This window comes from Macaca thibetana, chromosome 10 (genome assembly GCF_024542745.1).
Source record: "Macaca thibetana thibetana isolate TM-01 chromosome 10, ASM2454274v1, whole genome shotgun sequence".
In the NCBI taxonomy this organism is placed as follows: Eukaryota; Metazoa; Chordata; class Mammalia; order Primates; family Cercopithecidae; genus Macaca; species Macaca thibetana.
Window position 1 is genome coordinate 71,853,752 of NC_065587.1, and position 24,757 is coordinate 71,878,508.

A 24,757-nucleotide genomic window follows, 5' to 3' on the forward strand; every position below is an offset into this window, starting at 1 on the left:
TGTTACTTAGAAATACAGTGGTGGCCGGCTGGGCGTAGTCACTCACGCCTGTAATCCCAGCACTTTGGGAGGCTGAGGTGGGCAGATCACGAGGTCAGGAGTTCGAGACCAGCCTGACCAACATGGTAAAACCCTGTCTCAACTAAAAATATAAAAATTAGCCAGACGTGCTGGCGCACACCTGTAATCCCAGCTACTCAGGAGGCTGAGGCAGGAGAATCGCTTGAACCTGGGAGGCAGAGGTTGCAGTGAACCGAGGTGGTGCCACTGCACTCCAGCCTGGGTGACAGAGCAAAACACTGTCTCAAAAAAAAGAAAAAGAAAAAGAAAAAAGAAATATAGTGATGGCCAGGAGCAGTGGCTCACACCTGTAATCCCAGCACTTTGGGTAGCTGAGGTGGGCGGACTGCTTGAGTCCAGGAGTTCTAGACTAGCCTGGGCAACATGGTGAAACCCTGTCTCTACTAAAAATACAAAAATTAGGCTGGGCACAGCGGCTCAAGTCTGTAATCCCAGCAGTTTGGGAGGCTGAGGCAGGAGGATCACTTGAGGTCAGGAGTTCGAGACCAGCCTGTCCAACATGATGAAACCCCATCTCTACTAAAAATACAAAAAATTAGCCAGGTGTGGTGGCAGGCACCTGTAATCCCAGCTACTCAGAAGACTGAGGCAGGGGAATCACCTGAACCTGCGAGGCAGAGGTTGTGGTGAGCCAAGGTCACACCACTGCACTCCAGTCTGGGCAACAGAGCGAGACTCCATCTCAAAAAAAAAAAGTGTTGGGGGGAGGAAACTATTATTTAGTGCTACAAGCTCTATTGAACTATTTGACTGTTTAAACCATGTACATGTACAATTTTGACAAAAATTAAATTTACAAAATGCAGGTATTATCAAGATATTATGGTATTGTTCAAGATAATGAATGGAGAAAGTAACTTAATGGATAAGGAAAATATTGAAAAGTTATTTTTAGTGCAAGCACTTTCTACTATCTAAGAACTTCTTTAAAGATGTTCAATAACAGAAATGATAACAAAATAAGGAATCTTAGAGGCATGAAGGGCCAACCTGCAAATGGTAAATAGTGGCTACTTATTCTTTTCACCATGCAACATTTACAGTAACTCTATAGAAACCATATCTATATATACAGGTCTGAAATAGAGCTGCTTCAGAAGTTGGTCTTGAGTACTGTCCAGAAGGAAAGAAAAACAAGGAAGATACGGAAGCAGCAGAGAAGAACAGTAGGGAGAAAAGACACTGCAAAGAAGAAGCCGTCAGGATGACCAGATAGGGAAAACATACCTGAGAAGATTAGTTCCTCCTTACTCAAGGACTCTCGGAAAATCCATAAGAAAGCTAGAAAGGGAACACTATGATTTGCTCAGTCAATTAACTCCTGACTCTTTTTTTTTTTTTTTGACACAGTCTTGCTCTGTTGCCCAGGCTGGAGTGCAGTGGTGTGATCTCAGCTCACTGCAACCTCTGCCTCACAGGTTAAGTAATTCTCCTGCCTCAGCCTCCCAAGTATCTGAGACTATAGGGTCACGCCAACATGCCTGGCTAATTTTTTTTTTTTTTTTGTATTTTTTGGTAGAGACAGCGTTTTGCCATGTTGGCCAGGCTGGTCTCGAACTCCTGGCCTCAAGTGATCTGCCTGCCTCGGCATCCCAAAGTACTGAGAGTACAGGCGGAAGTCACCACGCCCAGCCTGACTCTTTCAATAAAGGTCAGATACCTGATAGGATTTCACAAAACTCCTTTCCTAGTTTAAGTGCCCCAAGTAAACTTTTCTCCCCTTTAGGGGGCCTAACGAAACAGAGTAGAGCCTCAGAGACCCCTGAACCCTGTCAGTTCCAAAAAGCAACGCCCAAACCTCACTGAATGATGTGATTTCACAGGACTGAGGAATCTTACTTTTCTCCCTTCCACATACAGGTCTGAGCAAGGCCGAATAGCTTCATTTTAAACTAGAGTCTAGAAGTTAGAGGATGGGGACCAGGCAGAGGAAGGAATCATGTTAACTGTAGACTGAGTATATGACACCTTAAACACATACAATTTACCAGTTACCAGATCTGATCCCTCAATTCTAACACTTTTCCTTCCTAGGTTCCAATAAAATTGTCACAAATAAATGAACACTCCAACCCCATTCTTGTCTCAGCAAATAATTTGTTGAGCAACCTTGAGAATTAAAAAGGCAAAAAAACTGGCTAAGCAGGTAGCTCATGACCATAATCCCAGCACTTTGGAGGCCAAGGCGGGCAGATCACATGAGGCCAGGAGTTCAAGACCAGTCTGGGCAACATGGCAAGACCCTGTCTCTACCAAAAAAAAAAAAAAAAAAAGGCAAAAAACCGAACTTTCTCTAGGTGCTGAGGGTCTCCTGCTGAGATTCTACAAAACTTCAAAGCCCCTAGTGAGGGCTTAGAGACTGGCAGTAAGGACCTTAGCTGTTAATGTAGATGTTAACTGGGCTAGACTCTTCTGTGTTTCTGTTTCCACACAGCAGCAGGACTTCTGAGAGAGTAGTCTACCAGTACTGTGAAGGTGAGGCACTAGTGCAAAGGTGTTTAGGTCAAGTTCAGTGTCACTCGCAGGTCTAAACCAAACTAAAATTATTTAGTTTAGCAATCCATCCCTTCCTCTTTGTTCTAGACTCCATGCTGATGGGAGAAAAAACAGCACATCGCAATCATTTGTGAAACTTTTCCAGCTACACAGCCCTCCCCCTTCTCTTCTAAGACTCTGCTATTCCTCTATCAGAATGGCAAGAAGCATGTGGGTAGATATAGTATGACTAAGCCCTATAGATGATTCTGTTAGAGCTACTGCTTTTAAAGGGTTTCATAAAACCCTGTCTTTAGAAAACCTCTCCACATAACAACAGGGAGTAGGCACTCATGTCCTCTCAGCCCATCTAAATGGGACTTCTAGAGGAATTACAAAATCCAGGCAGGTAAAGAGAAGTAGCTGCATGCACACAGTCGTCATAAGAGAAAATTCCCAAATAAATGGCCCAAGTACAGCTCAATAAACACTTGGTTTTATCTGCTTTTACAATTTGCAAAGCTGTATAGTACAGTATTTCAGGAGTTTCAGAATTCTTTTGTTTTTTCAGACAGGGTCTCACTCTGTTGTTCAGTCTGGAGGGCAGTGGTGCAATCTTGGCTCACTGCATCCTCCACCACCGCCCCCTACCTCTCACCCACCCACCCCGCCGGGCGAGGATCGCTCAAGGATCTCAAGCAATCCTCTCACCTCAGCCTCCTAAGTGGCTTGGACTACAAGTGCGCCACCACGCCTGACTACATTTTGGCTTTTTGTTTTTGTAGTTTTTTTTTGTTTTTTTTTTGTAGAGACGGGTTTTCCCTATGTTGCCCCCAGGTTGGTCTCGAACTCCTGGGCTCAAGTAATCCTTCCACTTCGGCCTCCCAAAGTGCTGGGATTACAGGCAAGAGCCACTGCACCTGACCTTAGAATTGTTTTACATCAAAGCTGACTTATTCACATGATGAGTGACAAGGCCTTATTAGGAACTAAAAAAAAAACCAATGGATGGGGAAGAAAAGCATACTGACTAATAAACATTAGACCTGCATAACTGCGAAAGGCCTCACTTTTTAAGTTACGTTATGCTGCACAGAGTCTTCAGATTTTATTTATTTATTTATTTATTTATTTATTTATTTATTTATTTGAGACGGAGTCTCGCTCTGTCGCCCGGGGTGCAGTGGCGTCATCTCGGCTCACTACACGCTCTGCCTCCCGGGTTCACGCCATTCTCCTGCCTCAGCCTCCCGAGTAGCTGGGACTACAGGCGCCCGCCACCACGCCCGGCTAATTTTTTTGTATTTTTAGTACAGACGAGGTTTCATCGTTATTAGCCAGGATGGTCTCGATCTCCTGACCTCATGATCTGCCTGCCTCGGCCTCCCAAAGTGCTGGGATTACAGGCGTGAGCCACCTCGCCCGGCCCAGATTTCATTTTAGTCTACCAGGTGGTAGCAAATTATCCGAGGACTTGCCCAAGGCCATTCAGGTCAGTGAGCTGCAGAATCTAGTTCTGGAAAGGCGGCCATTCTTACTATTCACAGTGTAGAAAACGTGAATTCAGATTCCAGCAGCAACAAATGACTGCAGCACAAAACGCCAGCCACAGCTGGTGCTAACGCAGCTGGCTATCAGCTCCACAAGATGAAGCACTGTCCAAGGGTCTAATCAGTGAAGCATCACCCGAGACTGATGAACATAGTTGATATGAGGGGACCCAAAGTTCCCTGAGCCAAGACAGAAGAGCTGTGTCACGGTTTGCACAGAAAGAGAAAGAGCAACTATTCTTACCCATGGAAAGAAAAAGGGAGAAGGCCATCAATACTACCCTTAGGCTTGTGCAACCAAAAACTGCTAAAAATGGGGCGAAAGTATACATTCTATCATACTGATGTTTACTGAAGACTCCGCATTACGAATGCTAAGCAACATACTGTAGGGCCTTGCTACTCAGTGTGTGGTCTGCGCCCCAGAGGCTTCAGCCTCGTCCGGAAGCTAGTTAGGAACACAGTATCTCAGGCCCCACCCCAGACCTACAGAATCAGAATCTCTAAGCGATTCGCAGGCACATCAAAGTGGGATGAGAGGCGCGGCAGAATATCTAACTACATTCTCATAACAGCACCGTGAGACAAGTACTGTTACGATCTCCATTTCACAGAGGAAAAAAAAAAAGGGTCAGATAAGCCCCTTGCCAAAGATCACAAACTCAGGAGCGGCGAGAGTCACTGAAGTTCTCACCAGTCAGGCCTGCGAGAGGCAATCGCAACCCCGGCCAAGAGGTGAATAAGGCCTCGGTGCGTGTCAGCCTTGGGCCGGCCAGGAGGACAGGAGGCACAGGCCAAGATCCAGGACGGTCGTGAACGCGGGAAGCGGCCGCCGCCACTCACCTGATCCTCCTGAAGGTGGGCGCCGCAACACCAAACCGGGAACGCAGCGGGCGGTGGCAGCGGCGGCGACACAGACACTCTCCTCTAGCGACTCCGGGCCTCACAACCCCACTTCCGGCCAACTGCCCGCTACTTCCGCCTGCTGCGCGAGTAACGGATGCGGCCGAGGCTCAAAAGACTTTGTCAGCGTTTCCCAAGGACATTTTCCACTGGAGGACGTTGTTGAGGGGACAGGGGGAGTCTAGGACCTGCAGAGGGAAAACACCTTCCTGAATGGATCGCTCTGGAAGTCATTAAGCAGCTTAGTCCCGGCGCTGTGGCTCACGCCAATACTTTGAAAGGCCAAGGCGGACGGATCACCTGAGGTCAGGAGTTCGAGACCAGCCTGGCCAAGGTGGTGAAACTCCGTCTCTATTAAAAATACAGGCCGGGCGCGGTGGCTCAAGCCTGTAATCCCAGCATTTTGGGAGGCCGAGACGGGCGGATCACGAGGTCAGGAGATCAAGACCATCCTGGCTAACATGGTGAAACCCCATCTCTACTAAAAATAAAAAAAAAAATAGCTGGGCGTAGTGGCGGGCGCCTATAGTCCCAGCTACTCGGGAGGCTGAGGCAGGAGAATGGCATGAACACGAGAGGCAGAGCTTGCAGTGAGCCAAGATCGCACCACTGCACTCAAGCCTGGGTGACAGAGTGAGACTCCATCTTAAAAAATAAAAAATGAAAATACAAAAATACAAAAAAATACAAAAATTAGCCGGGTGTGGTGGTGCATGCCTATAATCCAGCCTGGAGATTTCTCCGGAAGCAGGAGAGTCGCTTGAACCCTGGAGGTGGAGGTTGCAGTGAGCCGAGATACTGCTACTGTACTCCAGCCTGGGCACTCTGGGCCACAAAGCAAGACTCCATCTCAAAAAAAAAAAAAAAGAGTAAGTAGCTTAGACACAGGTTCAAATCTGAGGATCACCACTCAGGGTTTTATGGCCTTGGGGAAGCCACACAAATTCATTCTTATTATATTATTATTATTATTTTCATAGAGACGGGGGTGGCAGTGTCTTCCTATGTTGCCCAGGCTAGTCTCAAACTCCTGGGCTCATGCAGTACTCCCACCTCAGCCTCCCAAAGTGCTGGGATTACAGGTATGAGCCATCACGCCCAGCTCACATAAATTCTCTAAGCCTGTACAGTGATAAAAACAATACATGTATTTATTTTTATTTTTATTTATTTATTTACTTATTTTTGAGACAGAGTCTTACCCCATTGCCCAGGCTGGAGTACAATGGTGCAACCACGGCTCACTGTAGCCTCAACCTCCTGGGTTCAAGTGATCCTCCTGCCTCAGCCTCCTGAGTAGCTAAGACCACAGGCATGCACCACCATACCTGTCTAATTTTAACAATGCATTGATCAGGCATGGTGGCTCACAGCTGTAATCCCTGGTGTTTGAGACCAGCCTGGCCAACATGGCGAAACCTTGTCTCTACTAAAAATACAAAAAACATTAGCTGGGCTTGGGAGCAGGCGCCTGTAACCCCAGCTACTTGGGAGGCTAAGGCAAGAGAATCACTTGAACACAGGAGGTAGAGGTTGCAGTGAGCTGAGATTGCACCACTGCACTCCAGCCCAGGCGACAGTGAGACTCCATCTTTAAAAAAAAAAAAAAATGCATATATAATAGAGATGTATCTGTAAAGTGCTCCCAGGAAAAGAGCTAGTGACATGATGGATAGATGAGCCTGCTGAGAGAAATAGATGTGGAGTTGGAGCTTAGGGAGGCCAGAGCTATGGAGCATGAGCCAGGGCGACTCTCCACCACCCTAAGAAGGAGGGCTGGGTCCTACTGGGTACATATACTGACACAGCTGTCAGTACAGGTACCTAGACAAGAAAGAGACTCTACTAAGCCTCTACCTATCAGAAAGGCCTGGCCCCAGGCTGCCATTCCTGAGGGCACTTGAGATATGCTGATCAGGGTCTTCATATCCTGTCAATGCCTTGGCTCTACCAGTCCACACCTCCCAAGTGGGGTGAAGGAGAGCTGAGAAATCATGCTCCCTCCAGGGCACTATCCTGTTGGGAAGACAAAATCAATGTAGGGAGAACACGTCCCTGCAAGGAGGGGCAAGCCTGGCATCCCAACTCCTGATCTCTGGAGACAGCGCTGTTTGAATATCTGGAGCTCCAGACCGCAGACACCACTGCTTAGGGAGGGTTCTCTCATTCAGGCCAGACCAGGGCAAACACTATTCATTGTTATGACTCTGTCCTTGCCAGTAGAACCCAAAGAAAGCAGAGTGCCTACCCCCAAGGAATGAACCATGTTTGTTCCCAGGCAGCCATGACAATCCTTTTCTCTTTGTAATGCTCAATTTCCCATTCTCCCTTGAAGTGGGAGGAGCATGTGACTCAGTTCTGGCCAACAGGACTTAAAGGGAAGGGTCCTGGGAGGGCTCTGGGAAAGCTTTTACTTTCATGATAAAGTGGGGCAGCCTCAATGCCTTCATGGAGCTGTGGCAGCCACTTTGTGGTAAGGAGGGAATAACATGCTAAGGATGGGACAGTGGGAGGATGAAAATCTAGGTCCCCGATGATCCAACAACCATGACACCCACCTCCAGATTTCTTGTCAGGTTGGGGAAAAATAAACCACTCTTTGAGGTCCTTTGTGTTACTTACAACAGAATGCATTCTTGATTGTGGTGCTTTGAGAGGATGACAGAGGAATTGTTGTAAAGGGAAGCTCTCTGCTGTGCAGCACGCTTGGGTCCCTTTTGCCTTCGGGGCTTCACCATTAATTGCAAACCTATTCCCATTCTTCACTTCTATCCATTCAACCCGCAAACATCTACCAGTTGCTGTATGGTGGCTTAGACGACCGCAGGCTGCATCTAGCTGTCCTACATCATCTGCTTTCTGGCTAGCAGCTTAGTGTCCAGATTCTGAGCTGGAACGAGCTTGAAACCCCTTTGACAACGGTGTGAGCTGAAGAGAAAGCCCCACTGGGCAGATACGTGGCACCACAACTCTTCCCAGGCAACGTGGCAGAGCTTGGGCTTTGGGCCAACCTCCTAGCACGGCCCAGTGAGCACCTCCAGTCTCATGCCTCCTCTGGGAAATCTGTTTACTCCAGCTTTGCCTCCATCCCCCACCCGGGCCTCACCTCCCACACCTGCAAAGACATAAACAGGCCAAAGAATACCACTCGAGAGGCTTTTTCCATTTTATTTCTTTGGGAAAGGAAAACAAAAAGTCTTTCCATCACATATGGTAGAGATATATATTTATATATATTTATATATAATTTCTTTTGTGGTTGGACGTCCCAAAGCTAAGTCTGTTCATATTTTTTTCTAGTTTTTTCTTACTAATGCCTTCTCTTCTCCCTGCCCCTGTGGCCTAGGCCCAGGTTCTAGGGCAGGTGCAGTGAGGGGTGAATGGAATGGGCAGTGGTTGCCAGGATGGCCTCCCACCCAGCTCAGAGACCTGGTGAGGACCACCCAGAAGGGCTGTGCAAAGGGTCAGAGGCCACACAGAGGGGCACTCATGTTTTTGTGGGGGATGCACAGCTCATTAAACAGTCACCAGTCATGGGAGGAGGCTGGTCAGGGGCTAGGGGACTTGCTCACAGTAGTTGCCAGCTCTCTCCACCTTGTCCCCCAAAACTCAGTCCTGGGGGTGGGAGGAAGAGAGAGTGAAAAAGAGAGAAACACAAGGGCTGAGGGCCAAGCCTCCTCCAATTTTTATTGCTGGTGAATTAGAAATTTGCTTTTCCCTTCCTGTCTTGGGGAGACGGACTCTGAGAGGGCCCCAAGAGAAGTAGCTGACGTCGGCTGACCTAACCCCTCATGCCAGGCCTACCCTGGGTAGATGCTGAGCCACCTTAGGGCACCAGGAACCTCTCAGGTCAGCCTTGTTCTTCAAGGGCAATCACATCCAACTCTCCCCCCACCCCCAAAACAAGGGCCTCCGGCTTAGACTTGGGCCAGTGGAGCTGGGAAGTGGGCAGTGCACCAAAAGTCAAGCAGAATTTTCTACTGGAAGAAAAGGTGAGACTTTGGGGAAGAGGCTGCCTAGGAAGACGATGTGCTGAGCATGAAAGCAGAAAGAGGCTGGGGGAATAGAGTGCGGGAAGACATCGCAGACACTCGTCTGACCTCAGAAACTGGGTGAGGAGAGTGCCTGAGAGGCAGGTAGTACTTAATAGCTGTATTGGAGCCGGACAGTGGCCCTGGGTGTGGGGTCAGCCAAGCAGATGGGGCTGTTGCCCTGCGGGATCCTGGCCAGAAGGGCGAGGGTAGAGCCGAGAAGCCATCAGGCAACCCTTTCCAAGAACAGGAGGACAGATCTTCCCTGGGTGCCGGACTTCCAGCCCCAGTCCTCCCCTCCCGCAACACACACACAGGGACACACACTCACGACCAGGCCAGGCTCTGAGGCCTGAGCCCAAGAGATCTTGGGGGGAGGGGCTGGGCAGGTAGCCCTCTCAACCAAAGGCAGGCCATCTGCTCCCACTTGTCCTGCCAATCTGCCCAGGGAGGGAGAGCACTGTAGGAGGGAGAGAGGTCTGGAGCCCAGGGTCTGTCAGTCTCAGCAAACCCAGTGCAGGCCCCCTCAGGCTCCTTGGCCTAGGAGGTGAGCACAGAGAGCATCACTGGACACAGGGTGGCCCAACGGTAGCAGCCCTGACCCCCAGAAGGACTGGGGCACCTTATGGCACTGCAGGCCTGCTGCCTCCATCTCCAACAAGAGGGTGCCAAGAAAGGGAGCATGACTCCCCCACCACCTAGGATTGCCCCTGCTCATCCTGCCCTCCCCCTATTCCCTCCTTTTAGGAGGGTCCAAGTGGGCTGCCACGGGGGCAGTGCTGGAGCTGGAAGGGCAGGTGGGGAGGGAGGAACCTGGTCACAGCTGCTTAGAGAACCTCTTTGGTCTGGGGATACAGGATCTATGGGGGAGATGGAGGGTAGGGGACACTAGGGACTGTGGCCTTTTGACAGGACATTTGTCAATAGGCCGAGTGCCCAGGTCGATCAGATTTCTGTGGACTCAATGCGCTCTAGGCGGGAGGGGGTCCAGGCCTTCTTCTCCTCACCATGCTGGGGAGTGGGCGTGCTCGCACCCCCTGCGGCCCCACGCTCCCGCAGCCGGCGCTCCAGCTGCTGGTTGCGCTGGTACATCTCCACGTAGCTCAGCTGCAGCTGCTTCTGGTACTCGATCACCTTCTCCTTCTCCTCCAGCCACACACGGCGCTCCTCGGCGAAGCTGGCACCCTGGCGCTCCCGGGCCCGCCGCTCAGCCGCCAGCTCGGCCTGCAGCCGCCCCACCTCCCGCCGCAGGGCCCGCGTCCCGCTCTCCCCACCAGCCTCCGCCTCCCCGTCCACGGAAACCAAGGAGGCGGCAGCGGCCACCCCGGCCTGACGGCGCATCTTAGCCTCGTCGCTCTCGCAGGTGGCCAAAGCATCCTGTGGCTCGGCCGGGTCCACGGGGGTCAGCGCCGGCTTGAGGCAGGCAGCAGGCAGCTCGCCCTCGCCCAGCTCCAGGCTGGCCTGCTTGCTGCTGAAGGAGTCCCGCAGGCTGAGCAGCTGCTCCTCCTTCTCCCGAAGCGAGGCCCGGCCTTCCCGCAGCTGTGAGCGCAGTCCCACGATCTCACTCAACTTCTGCGACACATCCGCCTGCGAGTCCTTCAGCTGCTGCTTCAGGAGGGAGATCTCACCAGCCTTCTGGCACACCTGGGCAGGAACAGGTGAGAGGAGAAGCCAGGTAAAGGCAGAGCTCTGCTCACCCCAACCCAGCTACCAGATCTGGAGCCAGGAGCACCAAGCTTCCTGGGGCTGCTGGCTCAGCCCCTCATCCGCAGCGACGCACCGGGTTACCTGCCTGGACTCAAGATGGACATGTCTCACCCAGGGGATGGCCTCCGGTCCTCACAGGCACTGCCAGTTGATTTTGTCCCCCCTGCTCCTTTCACCACCCCCCACCCCCTTATGATAGTGAGGGGCAAATGCCCTGGGGTTTCCCAGAGGGACAGAAGGGAGGCAGAGGGGGGAGGCCCAGATCCCCAGCCCGCACCTCCCACTTAGTTTCCTCCATCCGGGGCAGGAAGTCTGCCTGCTCCTTCTGGCAGGCGGCCACCTTATCCTCCAGCTCTTCCCGCTGCCGCATCAGCCGGGCTGCCTCCTCCTGCAGCTGCTTCTTGTCCTGCTGCAGACGCAGCACCTGCAGCTGTAGGCCCTGCTGGGCACGCTGGGCACGGCGGGCCACCTGCTGTAGCTTCCCACTGCAGCCCTGCCGCAGCTCGGCCAGCTCCCGCTCCCACGCCTTCTGACGCTCCTCCAGTACCTGGGCCACGGCCGCCTCGCTCTGCTCCAGGCTGCGCCGCAGAGCTGCCACCTCCTGCTCCTTCTCCCACAGGCGCTCCTCCAGCTCCTGGATGAGTGCACTGGGCGAGGGCGGTGAGCAGGCTGCGAAAGGTAGGCCTCCACCTCCACCCTCCCCAGAGCCCAGGTGGCCTGGCCGCCCCATGGATGACGATGATCCACTCTTGCTGGAGGCCCGTCCACTATCGGAGGTCCCCAGGTCCTGGTAGCCCGACCCCCCACCACTGCTGCCACCACTACCACTACCATAGCTGGCAGTGCCAATGCGGTTAATGTGGCTGGTGGAGGCACTGAGGGGCGCCAGGTGCTGGCTGTAGCTGGAGCTGTAGGTGGGCAGGCTCGTGAGGGAGTTCCGGCCTGAGTCTGAGAGGCCACTCCCACTCCCGCCTGCTGGAGTCATGGTGCGGGACTTGTCCAGTCCGCCTTTGAGGCCACCAGGGCCCTGTCGTCCCTCAGGAGTCCCATTGGTCTGCGGGGGGCACAAATTCTGCATGGAGTGGAAATTCTTGGGTACGACAGGCTTGAAGGCCGATGGCCGAACTAGTGGTTCTGAGCACTGTAGGAAAGGCAGGAAGGGGCTGGGCATCAGGATGAGGCCTTGGGCTTGGCCCAGGCTCTTCCCTCTGGCCGAGACTTGTCCAGCCCCACCTCCCACCCCTACTGGATCTCCATCCTGAGGTCTCCCATCTGGGGTTCTACCCCATGGCTCCCCAATGCCAGATCTCTGTCCTTGATCCACCCGCTAGACTTGGCCCCAGGTCCCCAGTCCATGACTCCCCAGCCCAGCCTCCATCCTGCCCCTACAACCCAACCTCCAAGAAGGCCCACTTTGCCTTCCTCTCTGGGTTGCCTCCCACCCCCAGAAAAAGGCTGACCTGGTCTAGCTTGCCAGAGGTGGCCAGGAGCTTGGGTGGGTGGCTGGGCTCACGATATTGTGGTGGCGCCTTGTCACTGCCACCACTGCTGCTGCTGCCACCGCTACTGCCAACCACGTTGCCACAGACATCAGTGTGGTCACTGCCCCGCAGATCGCCATTGAGGTAGAGGGAGTTGGCGAGACCCTTGTCCTCTGAGGGGTAGCGGCCTGGCCTCTCCCTGCTGGCCCCACTGCCACTGCCTCGAGTGCCAGGGAAACTGCCCTGGCTGCCCCCTCCCCCTGTGCGGGTACCCACGCTCTTCATGGCAAATTCCTGGGCATGGGCCACCCCACTGCCCACGCTACCCATGGCCAGGCGGGGGTCCGGGGGTCCAAGCTCGGAGGGCCGTGGGGCAAAGGCCAGGAGAGGATCCCGCCCTGGGTCAGCGCGCACAGGCAGTGTCTCCAGCTTCGCCATGACTAAGCCAGGGGGGCACTGTGGGCACAGGTAGGAAGGCAGAAATAGGTAAGACCCTACTCCTACTCCCACCACCCCAGCCAAGTCAACCCAGCACCACTCTGCCCCTCAGTGTCCCCTTCCTTACAATGGGTACAAAAAGTCCTCAGGCATCCAAGGTGAAGGAATAGGGCTGGGATAAAAGAGAGAACTTGGGAATGGGGGTTGCCTGTTGCCCACCTGATAAAGCCCAACCCCCATGGCTCCATGCACCTAGCCCCCAGCCGTTGCTCAGCTCAGCTCAGCATTCCATTCCTAAAATTCTGCGTTAGCCCCACCTCCGCCATGAGCTTCCCAGGTTCAGTGACCCTCTCAACTTTTTGCTGCAACCCCAGAATTTTGGGGTTCTTTATCCTGGGTCTGGGACCCTAACATCCGAACCTCACGGGCTGGGGAAATGGGGTTGGAAGGGGAGAGCAGTACCTGAATCCAACAGGGAACCAACCTCAGAAGATAGGGGAGGGAGAGAAATACACTCGTATCCAAAAATTGAGGGTGGGGGTCCTTCCCAGCCCCCTAACCTAAGGTGTTGCAGTCAGGGCAGAAGTGGAAGCTCACTACCAGCGCAGGCTTCTCTCCTTGCCTTTCCAAAGGGTTGAGGGGCTGACGGGTCCTCAAGCCTGGGACCCTCCGAGGCCCGGTCTGCAGGGGCCATGTGCCTCACTCTCGCAGTCGGGGCTCGGCCCGAACCAGCTGCGCGGCTTTGGAGGGGCCGACTGAGCCATCCCGGACTGCAGTTTTCTCCTCTGCGAAATGGGAGGAATGAAGGACCTACCTTGCGGGGCTGCCGCGTGCCAGGCGCCCCGAGGCGGCGAGCGCCTGAGGAAACGGGAGTCTTGGGGAGGGTGGGTAGGCGGTGCGCATCTGGGTCGCGGGTGGGCGCCGCCAAGGGCACGCCCTGTCCCCCGCGGACGGATGGGGGCCGCGGCTGCAGTAGGTGGCAGGCCTGCCCGCCCCAAGGTCTTAAGACAGGGCCCCCTTCCCGGGATCAGTCCTCTGCAGAGGTCCCAGGGCTGGCTGAGGCCGGGGCAGGGGACGCAGTGGCGCCAGCTGCTGGCGCTGACGGAGCCTCCCTCTGGGCCTGCGTTTCCCACAGGTGGGCGGGGGGAGGGGAGGGGCCGCGCACCCTGCAGCGCCCCCGAGGATCCTGCGCTTGCCGAACCCCGCTGAGAATTCACTGCCACCAGGAAGACTTCCTGGATTACTCCCCTCTCCCGCTCCCTGTGGACCTTGACCCTGTTCAGCTTACCATGAAGCCCTCTGAGCCCTTCTGTGGGTGCACGTCCCCCTCCCCCAAGGCGGGCCCACAGGCGCAGTGGGAGCCAGGCCTCGGGTTACCTGTGCTCAGGGAGGCCCTGCTTCCTCGTTCCTTTGTCTCAAGTTCGCACCTGGGAACACCTGCCCCAGAGATCTGCATAATGCAGCCGGGCAGGAGCACTAGGCAGTGTCTGCCTCGGGTTAGACCCTCAAATAAGTGTGTGGGAAATGGAAGGGGGTGCCCTTCAGGCCTTTTCCCACTACACCCTGCATAAACCAGGCAGGGAGCCCTCCTTCCCTATGAAGTTAAGGGGTCCACGTGGCACCCGATGGCCCCACAGACCATCTTCTACCCAGATGCCCTATCCTTGGCCCAGACCAAGGATACGGCATCTGGGTTCTAATGCTGTATCCTTGGCCCAGACCAAGGGAACCTGACAAAACTGTTGTCCTTCAGGAGTCTTCTGGCCCCCACACCAGGAATGAGAGCTCTAGGTTGTTGGAAAGTTCACTACCAAGCTTGTCCACTGTCTTTGTAGAATTCCATACTCAGCATCTGTTCCCACAGGTGTGGAGAAGAGCACTTTGCCAGCCTACTCCCTTGGACCTGTCTGTCCCCATAAGCAAGGGCCAGGACTAGGATGAGGACAGAGAGCCAAATGAAGGGTGCAATCAGCAAGTGCACAACCCTGAGAGTGATAGCCTCCTTCCCTTTGTGCCTTGGGTCCCTCTCTGGCCTCACTCTAGTCCCTGCTCTGCCTCTACTCCCCAGCATACTCCAGCCCGCTATGCCTCAGCCCTGCAACCCCCTCCTACCTTAAGCATGGCCCCCTTCCCTTGCCATCTCTGGGTGCAATGTGGGGAGCAGCTGCGGACTGAGAGGATGAAGGCTGAAAGGCCTGAGGCTTGGAACCAGTAGGAAAGCCTGGGCAGGGTTTGGGAAAGAACTGGCAAAATTTCATACAGATGAGGTCAGGCGGTGGGGACAAGGGAGAACTCTGGACTGGGCACCAGGGTGGGTGTGACACTCTTAACATGATAGGGCGAGACTGCTTGGGGAAAATAGTTGCTTTGGGAAATATCAGAGAAAGATACCTCTCAAGCAGTAAATGGAGACCAGGCAAGGTGGCTCATGCCTGTAATCCCAGCACTTTGGGAGGCCAAGGTGGGCAGATTACTTGAGGCCAAGTTCAGACCAGCCTGGCCAACTTGGTGGATCCCCATCTCTACTAAAAATAGAAAAATTAGCTGGGCGTGGTGTGCATTCCTGTAATCCTAGGTACTTGGGAGGCTGAGGCACGAGAATCCCTTGAACCCAGGAGGCAGAGGTTTCAGTGAGCTGTGATTGCACCGCTGTACTCCTGCCTGGGTGACAGAGCGAGACTTTGTCTTAAAAAAAAAAAAAAAAAAAAAAGCACTAGATGGAGAGAAATTGACATCATCAGTTTTCAAGGGTGCTGAGGGTGGGGTCCCGCACTGGGCCAGGGAGCAAAGCCCCAGAAGTCTGGGAGGCACTCTGGAAGCAGGAAGAAGGCCAGGAGAAAGTGGGCCCTGAAGGCCAAGATTGAGGGGATTCAAGAATATGGGGACAGTTTCCAGTGTCAAAAATAACAGGGCCAGGTAACATTGGGATTGGAGAGTGTGCTGAGGATTTAGGAGCCGGTCTGAAGACATCACCAACGTCTATGTCAGAATGGTTTCAGAAAAGTGGTACAAGTGCCAGATGTGGTGGCTCACGCTTGTAATCTCAGCACTTTGGGAGGCCAAGGCAGGCAAATCACTTGAGGTCAGGAGTTCGAGACCAGCCTGGCCAACGTGGTGAAACCCCGTCTCTACTAAAAATACAAAAAATTAGCTGGGCGTGGTAGTGCACGCCTGCAATTCCGGCTACTCAGGAGGTTGAGGTGGGAGAATCACTGGAACCCAGGAGGCAGAAGTTGCAGTGAGCCGAGATCATGCCACTGCACTCCATCCTGGGAGACAAAGCGAGACTATGTCAAAAAAAAAAAAAAAAAAAAATAGGCCGGGGCGGTGGCTCACGCTTGTAATCCTAGCACTTAGGGAGGCCCAAGACAGGTGAATCCCCTAAGGTCAGGAGTTCGAGACCAGCCTGACCAACAGGGCAAAACCCTGTCTCTACTAAAAATACAAAAAAATTGGCTGGGTGTGGTGGCGCATGCCTGTAGTCTCAGCTACTCGGGAGGCAGAGGTGGGAGAATTGCTTGAACCCAGGAGGTGGAGGTTGCAGTGAGCCAAGATTGCGCCACTGCACTCCAGCATGGGTGACAGAGCAAGACTCCCTCTCAAACAAACAAACAAAACAGAACAAAAACGTGGTACAAAACAAAGGCAGTCCACAAGGTTAGAGGAGTGCAGAGAAAGACATGGCAGAGTTCCTGCTGAAAGAGAAGGCAGTCATTTAAGGAGATTTGAGATTCAAGGGCTTTTTTAATTTTAAAATTAACCATGGTAGAAACCTGAGTGTTAATATGCTGAGGGAAGGCGCCAATACTGGGATGAAAGATCTAGGCAAGGGGAAAGCAAGGTGGCTGCACCAGAGACCTGGATCTGGGCAGGAATAAACCTCAACAGTGATCATGTTGATCTTGAGTGACAGGGTATAATGTTTGGGAAGGTGCTTTGTAAACTATAAGGGGCAATACAAACATGTAGTACTACCTTCCCTGAAATCCGGGAAAGGATAACCTGAGCATAGGTTGGGGCTGGTCATATGCCACTCTGCCCTACTGTTTCTCTAGAGTGTGTGTAGTCCCCAGCAAGTCTCAGATGCCTCGAGTCGTGGATGGAAACAAGTTTCCAGGACCATTGTCCTGAGCCTCCTTTCTCTGTGCTCTACCTGGGGAATGCTTGACTATCAACCCACAGAAGATCTCTCTGGAGCCTCACTCTCTAAAGAGCTTCTTGTCGTAATTTTAACCTGTCATGGTTAACCCCTTGCAAACATGCCCTGCCCCTTGTCTCTCCCAAGCTTTGACTGCTGCAGCTTCTTTCCACAAAATCCCAGTAGGGCACTGGCAGGACAAGGAAGAGGATGTTTCCCTGATAAGCAGGAACTGAACCAAGAGGAAAGGTCCTGAACTGGCCCAGGTAACTGAGCATGGTCTGCAAAGGCAGCCTTCTGGCATCAGTGCACCACCCTGGGATGACAGCCTGTTGTCCAACTGCCTCGATCTCTGTCACCTCAGCCCTCAGTGCCTGGGGCATTATACACAGTATTAGCGTCATGAAGGTGCCAAACGGACTCTACCTAAGAGTTACATGTATAGGTACCTCCAACCCCCCCCAACCTGTGTCTCTCCCAAAGCTAGGAACACTTGGTGTCTCAGAGGCCCCAACCCCAGACCATTCTATCTCCTAAAAATCTCTAGCCAGCCCCTCCATCCAGCACCCCTGCTGGGGGCTCCTCAATGGACTTTCTTCTCCTGCACTCCCTCCCCCAGGCAGCTGCCAGGGAACTCCTTCTAAAGGGCAAAGCTGATCTTGCCCCTGCTCTGTCCAGATCCTTCCACGAGCAGGATCAAGTGCAGTAGACAGAGTTCTGGCAGCATCAGCTCCAAGTGTAAATCCCAGCTGGACTGATTAGCAGTGCAACCTCATGCAGGTAATTTCACCTCGAGTTCTCACACTTACCTTGCAGGCATTTTAAGAAGTAAATGTATAATGGGTGAAACGCCTGGTATTCCTCTTGGTCCCCAGAACAAGAGTAGAGCTTGCAGCAGGGTTCCCAAGGCCCCTCCTGATGCCCCTCCTCTATCTCCCCTGACCTGAGCCCCTCTCTACTTCACACACAAGCTCTTGCCAGCTCTCTGTGACCATCCTACATGCTTCTAGACCAGTCCAAAGGCTGGCCTCAGGACAGCATCCCTGATCTCTACCCACCCGAGGGGGCGTCTTGGAGCCCTTGGCTCAGGTCACTCCAGGGAGATTTCACTCTGAGGCATCCCCATGTCTGGCCTGTAGGTTTCCCAGGGGCACAGATGGCAGAGTCCTAGGGATCTCTGGGCCCTGCACCAAAGAAATGCAGGGCAAATGCCTGTGGGAATGCTAGTTATGGGCAATGCAAAGAGGCAGTGAATCTGGGCAGGGGGAGCAGAAGGGGTTTCCAGGAAGCAGGACCGAGGGAGGAAAGGGATCTGGGGGCACTGCAGGGCTTTTGGGGTGCAGAGATATCCAGAACTTCTTGGTTGGGATGAGTAAGGGGAGATCCATCTTCCCTCGGTGGCCTAAGCACTGGCGGCGGAATGGGCCCATCACCTAGCTACTGGCTCTGATGAAGCCGGTGTTTCCGGACTGAGGACTGAGGGGGCCGAGAGCGCCCCCTCCACCCCGAGCACACACACGCGCGCACACACGAGCTTCTGCTGGGGGTGGGGGGGTCGCCATTCACCAGCAGCCCATGGCCCGCAGAGCCAACTGATAGAGACCCCAGCCACAGGCCACAGGACCTAGGAGTCCCTGCGATGGGGGAAATCCCGCCCGCACCTCCCCAGGCTCCCCACCAACGCGTGTGGCCCCGGGGGGCGGGGCGCAGAGGGAAGAGGTGACATAATCCGAGCCGCACCCCCTCTGGCCGCCACCTCCTCCCAGGCCGGGCGAAGCATCCATGACATCATCCGCCTCCTCTCCGCTCCCCTCCCCATTGGGACCCCAGCAGCGGGACGCGCCCCCTACCCAGTCCGGGTCAGGTCTGACATGCCGCGCAGTGCAGCAGGCACGGCGGCAGGTCGGAGCCGGGAGGGATGCCACGATGGGCCTGCCTCACTTACTCGCTGCCTCAGGGTCCGGCGCGGGGTCTCCGACACGGGCGCCACCGGCCCGGCTCGCTGGCGCAGCCCGAAGCACGCCCGGCGGGGCGCGCGGCGCGGGCCCGGCTCCGCTCCGCGCCCCTCCTGCTCCCCGCCCGAGCCCCGCCCACCAGCGGCTGCGGCAAACGCGAGCCCGCCCTCCGGCCACGCCCCCCGGGACAGCCAATGCCCGGGCTGGGGCGGGGCGAGGCGCCTTAACCCCTTCGTCGCTGCGCCCCGCCCGCGCGTGGGACCCCTCCGCCTCACCCTCTCTAGGGCGCAGCAAGACAGCCACGATCCCCTCCGGTCATCGCTCGTTACCCCCCAGGCCCTTGGGCTTGGGTTTAGGCCCAGTCGTTCGTCTGCAACAAATCCAATGGAACCGCGCCCTCGCTGAATCCCACGTCTAGGAAGAGGGGGAGGAGCTCCTCTTGCTTGGGTGAAGGGGCTCCCGACTCCGAGCCCCGAGCCCCATTCCTCTCTCGCGCCAGCTCTTCGGGACGCGGCCTCCCAGCGGACGCCTTTGGACCTTGCAAGTCCGCTAGGTGGGGTCGGGACGAATCGTCGCGGGTGGATCCACCCGGCCGAGAAACGACCCGCCCGGGCGCGAGGACCACGGGCTGTCGTGCGGGAGGCGTCGAAGGGCAGTAAACTCCGTTCGTGATCAAACGGAGACGATTTGAAACTTGCTGCTCACACTGGATCACCGTCTGGAAGGTGCGATGGGGAAAAAATGCACATTATACCCCAGCAGGATTGAACGCTTTCACCCTGTCCCGCGCCTGGCGTAACGCGTGGCCCCAGACCACACGCTGCAATCCGGGGTGAGAGGGAGTGAGGTGGGGACTTTGTCCCGGACCTAGAGCACCGGCCTTGCCCGCGCCGGCAGCGTTCACTGTGGGGAGTGCTCACTCAGCCTAGGGCGGCCCGGGAGGACTGCCGGGAGGAGAAAGTCGGCCTTGAATTGAGGCCTCAGCCTTGAATAGGGTGGGGAAACAAGCCTGGCCGAGAGTTTAGCACTAGCAAAGGCCTGGAGGCACCAGGGTCTGTCCTAAGAACTGCAGTCTCTACTGTGGCTGGGATTTAACGCATTACGTCTCTGCTGTTTATAGGTGTCGTGTTTGGTCTTACGACTTTGTATTCTCTAGTTTTTATTTATTCCTGTTTTCTGAATTTTCCCACATTTGCTTTTATTTTCTATCGTGATTTTCAAGGCAGAAAGTGTTTTTAATTCTTCTCGCGACTGCCTTTAATCAAATGAAAATAGTTTACATTTCACAAATTAGTAAAGTCAGTGACAAATAATTCGTTTTTATATTCCCCTTTATGTCATAAGAAATGTAATGTGCTTTTCTGCCTCCTACCTGCCGCCCTCACTACTTATATTTGTCCACTTAATCAGGACAACAGACCTAGCTTTTGTTTACACTTTTTTTTTTAAGCCACATTCTTTTTCAATCCTTGTTTTTGGCTTTTGCCAACTCTATTTAATTGGTTTCAATGTCACTGCCGGTTTTTTGTATTCTAATTTTTCTATTCCTCATTTGGACCTATCTCTCACATGACTGGCGATTTCAGGGGGGACTCTGGAATGTTGTATTTCCTAAGCCTTTGCCCTAGGTGAGAATGCCTTTACAGTGATTTCCTGTTTATAGGATTCTTGAGTCTCAAGCTTTCCCCCTCAAAACTCTTGTCTTTATTTCATTGTCTTCTGGCACTGAAAATGCAAAGCTGGGTTTGTCTGTTTAAGGTCAGCAGTTTGCTTGGTGCTTGCAAGGGTTTTTCTTTACCCTCAGAAGTCAAACATTTTGCCAGTATAAATCAATATGGGCCTTATCTATTAATTTTCCAGAAACAAAAGAGGTCTTCTTTGCAGCTTAGAAAAGTTTTCTTCCTGTCCATTCTGTGAAAAGATTTGGGTTTTTTCTTTCCTGTCCTCTAAAACTATCACATTGGATCACCAATGTCAAATAAATTTGTTTTCTCTGCACCCTGGGAGACTATATCAAGTTTTTCTTCACCATTACGGATTTGATTTTCTTCAGAGTCAAGAGTACTGTTTATTTTCTCCAATAAGACATTTGATTCTGCTTGTTTGATTTTATTTTCTTTCAGCCAACTTCCATTCCACCTCTGTCTTTATCTCAACTTAATCTCTCTTTATAGTCTCCATTCCTATTTCATAGAATAATATGGTTTTGCATCTTTAAAAGAACACCAGGAAAATAAGAGAATACTATCTATATCTGACTCTGGTCCAATGCATATGAAAACTTTTCTTTTTTTGAGACAGAGTCTCACTTAAAATTTACACAAACTCTGCATAGTGTGTATCTGTTCAATGAATAACTAATGCAATCACCTTCCTTTCTTTCAGAGCAACCATGAACTAGACTTTTTTTTTTTTTCTGAAACGGAGTCTCCCTCTGGAATGCAATGGCGCAATTTTGGCCCACTGCAACCTTCACCTCCTGGGTTCAAGCGATTCTCCTGCCTCAGCCTCCTGAGTAGCTGGGATTACAGGCATATGCCACCACCATACCCGGCTAATTTTTGTATTTTTAGTAGAGAGTTTAGTAGAGTATTTTTAGTAGAGGGTTTCACCATGTTGGTCAGGCTGGTCTCGAACGCCTGACCTTGAGATCCGCCCGCCTCGGCCTCCCAAAGTGCTGAGATTAGACTATTTGTATCTTGGTTCATCAATTGAGCGAACCAATCAATACTTTTTTTGTTTTGTTTTGTTGCTTAAGATGATTTGTCACTTGCTGATTAATGATCACACAAGTTTGTTTGTTTTTTGAGACAGTCTTGCTCTGTCACCCAGGCTGGAGTGCAGTGGCATGATCTTGGCTCCCTGCAACCTCCGCCTCCCAGTTTAAGTGCTTCTCGTGCCTCAGTCTCAGTAGCTGGGATTACAGGTGTGCACCACCACGCCCAGCTAATTTTTTGTATTTTTAGTACAGACAGGGTTTTCGCCATTTTGGCCAGGCTGGTCTCAAATTCCTGGCCTCAAGTGATCCACCCACCTCCACCTTCCAAAGTGCTGGGATTACAGGCCTGAGCCACTGTGTCTGGCCCTGAAAACCTTGATAAAGTGGATCATTTTCTGGGAAATAAAATTATAAGAATAAAAAAGATGTTAAAAACATCATCCAAGAAATATGTCCAAAAAAGGTTCTGGTGGCTGGCATGGTTACTTACGCCTATAATCTCAACACCTTAGGAGGCCAAGGCAGGAGGATGGCTTGAGCCTAGGAGTTCAAGACCAGCTTGGACAACATAGGGAGACCCTGTTTCTACAAAAAAATTTAAAAATTGGGCTGGGCACGGTGGCTTACTCCTGTAATCCCAGCACTTTGGGAGGTCAAGGCGGGTGGATCACCTGAAGTCAGGAGTTTGAGACCAGCCTGGCCAACATTAGTGAAGCCCCATCTTTACCAAAAAATACAAAAATTAGCCAGGTGTGGTGGTGAATGCCTGTAGTGCTGGCTACTCGGGAAGCTGAGGCAAGAGAATCGCTCGAACCCAGGAGGTGGAGGTTGCAGTGAGCTGAGATCGTGCCGTTGCACTCCAGCCTAGGCGACAGAGTGAGACCCTGTCTCAAAAAAAAAAAAAAAAAATTAAAAAATTAGCAAGGCACAGTGGTGCACACCTGTGGTCTCAGCTACTCCGCAGGCTGAGGTTGGATAATGGCTTGGGCCTGGGACGTTGAGGCTGCAAATGGGCCATGATCGTGCTGCTGCACTCTAGTCTGGGCAACAGAGCAAGACCTTGTGTCAAAAAAATAAAATAAAATTTAAAAAAGGCTCTGGCCTCAGATAGTTTAATGGAAGAAATCTCCCAAACTCACTGAATAGATAATTTTCACCCTACTAATCTGCATCAGAACCCAGAAAAGATAGAATGCTGTCTATTTCATTTTATGAAGCCACAATTCCCCTTATACCAATTCCTAATAATAGCATAGGAAGAAAGGAAAACTGAAAACCGTACTCATCAGTTCCGGGGGGGAAAATCCTACATACAATTCAAGAAAATAAAATTGTAGATTATTCTATATGAAATTAATAAGCCATGAGTTTGTCAAATGAGAAAAAGAAACAATTATCATAACAGATGCCAAAAAAAATCAGTCAAAAATGAGTACCCAAAAAGAACCCTCCCAATTAACCAAGAACAGTTGAAATGAAGAATTATGTATTACCGGCCAGGCACAATGGCTCACGCCTTAATCCCAGCACTTTGGGAGGCTGAGGTGGGCAGATCACCTGAAGTCAGGAGTTTGAGACCAGCCTGGCCAACATGGTGAAGCCCCGTCTCTACTAAAAATACAAAAATTAGCTGGGTGAGGTGGCAAGTGCCTGTAATCCCAGCAACTCAGGAGGCTGAAGCAGGAGGATCACCTGAACTCGGGAGGTCGTGGCTGTAGTGAACAGTCATCATGCCACTGCACACTGCAGCCTGGGCTAGAGAGTGAGTTGCCATCTCAAAAAAAAAAAAAAAAAAAAAAAAAAAGCTACATGAGTTCCTGTTTCCCTACAGCCTCACCAGCATGGGATATCATTAGTCTTTTGAATGTTTGTTTTAATCACGTCCTCTTTGCCCCATAGCTGAGGGAGGGGTTCCCACTTTCATGTGATGGCAGTGACCAAACACAACACCTGACACTGGACAGGTGAGATTTACTGCAGTTCATTAGTTACATACTCAATGGGAAAGGGCACCACAAGCCATGCAGGGCCACACAGGAGGTGCACTCAGGAATGGAGTGAACAACCAGGGGTTGTGGAGGGCAGGCTTTGTAGTGATAAGAGAGTGAGGTGCTCCCTGGTTCCTGTATGGGAGGTAACTGGCTTGTTTGAATAATTCTACAGACTGGCAGGGAACTGAAGCCTACTATTAAGAGATAAGCAGGAACTGCTCCTGGTTCATTTGATGAAAGGATTGGCTAGGGGACCTTACTCACAGAATACAGCAGGAGGGCAGCTTACAGCTAGACCATTTGAGGCCCTCTTGATTTTACCAGAAGTCAAGTCAATAATTATTTTTATTTTTTTAATATTTATTTATTTATTTATTTATTTTTGAGACGGAGTCTCGCTCTTGTTGCCAGGCTGGAGTGCAGTGGCACCATTTTGTCCCACTGCAACTTTCGCCTCCTGGGTTCAAGTGATTCTCCTGCCTCAGCCTCCCGAGTAGCTGGGACTACAGGCATTTACCAGCATGTCCAGCTAATTTTTGTATTTTTTGTAGAGACAAGTTTTTGCCATGTTTTCCAGGCTAGTCTCAAACTACTGAGCTCAAGTGATCCACCCGCCTTGGCCTCCCAAAGTGCTCAGATTACAGGTGTGAGCCACTGCACCTAGCCTCACATAGCATTTTTGAGGGTATAAATTGGTACAGCCTTTTGGCAGGACAATTGGATAGTATATAAAAATATGAAATGTGTACATCCTTGGACCCAGCAATCTCATTTCTTGGGAAGAGATAACATCACTAATAATATGTCATATGTCTGAAGACAGTAACTAATGTACTGATTGTAAAAGTAAAAAAAAAAAACCTTGTAAATACATCAATCTATTAATAGAAGATTGATTAAATATATTACAAGGCATCCAATGCAATGTAACAATAGACAGCTATTAATATTTAAAAGAAGGACATGAATGCCTATGTGTTGACACAGAAAGATGACCACAGTAAGTGAAAAAAGCTGTGGCATAATCATATGTATAACTATCAACCTATCATGCTCTAATTTTTCTACTATGATTATTTATTTATTGAGCAGCCCGCAAAACAGAGAGTCCCTCTACCTTTTTTTTTTTTTTTTTTTTTTTTTGAGATGGAGTCTTAGTCTGTTACCCAGACTGGAATGCAGTGGCATGATCTCGGCTCACTGCAACCTCCGCCTCCTGGGTTCAAGCGATTTTCCTGCCTCAACCTTCTGAGTAGCTGGGATTATAGGTGCCCGCCACCATGCCTGG

General features: G+C 51.9%; 4 protein-coding genes across 7 annotated transcripts in view; 1 reads left to right on the forward strand and 3 right to left on the reverse strand.

Moving 5' to 3' along the window:
• FASTKD5 (FAST kinase domains 5) overlaps positions 1-5,062 on the reverse strand; it is a 488,950-nt gene extending 483,888 nt beyond the window's left edge. Inside the window, exon 1 of the mRNA XM_050745660.1 lies at positions 4,950-5,062. The gene's annotated coding sequence lies outside the window, so the exon portion shown is untranslated. The remainder of the gene's footprint in view (positions 1-4,949) is intronic.
• The window catches only part of UBOX5 (U-box domain containing 5), a 53,882-nt gene extending 48,813 nt beyond the window's left edge, over positions 1-5,069 (reverse strand). For all 3 annotated transcript variants that reach the window (XM_050745684.1, XM_050745682.1, XM_050745683.1), the window contains exon 1: positions 4,950-5,069. The gene's annotated coding sequence lies outside the window, so the exon portion shown is untranslated. The remainder of the gene's footprint in view (positions 1-4,949) is intronic.
• The window catches only part of ITPA (inosine triphosphatase), a 182,923-nt gene that overhangs the window by 107,807 nt on the left and 50,359 nt on the right, over positions 1-24,757 (forward strand). The gene's annotated exons all lie outside the window — the stretch shown is intronic.
• On the reverse strand, positions 8,164-21,048 carry LZTS3 (leucine zipper tumor suppressor family member 3). Of its 2 annotated transcripts, XM_050745670.1 has the most exons (5): positions 19,035-21,048; positions 13,289-13,451; positions 12,208-12,684; positions 11,025-11,888; positions 8,164-10,684 (listed from the first exon to the last, which is right to left on the reverse strand). In XM_050745670.1, exons 2-5 carry the CDS (start codon positions 13,358-13,360, stop codon positions 9,986-9,988), a joined length of 2,112 nt encoding a protein of 703 aa, XP_050601627.1. In that variant the 5' UTR covers positions 13,361-13,451; positions 19,035-21,048; the 3' UTR covers positions 8,164-9,985. The 2 variants fall into 2 exon arrangements, with proteins under 2 accessions (XP_050601627.1, XP_050601628.1); XM_050745671.1 differs by lacking the exons at positions 13,289-13,451; positions 19,035-21,048 and adding an exon at positions 18,750-18,886.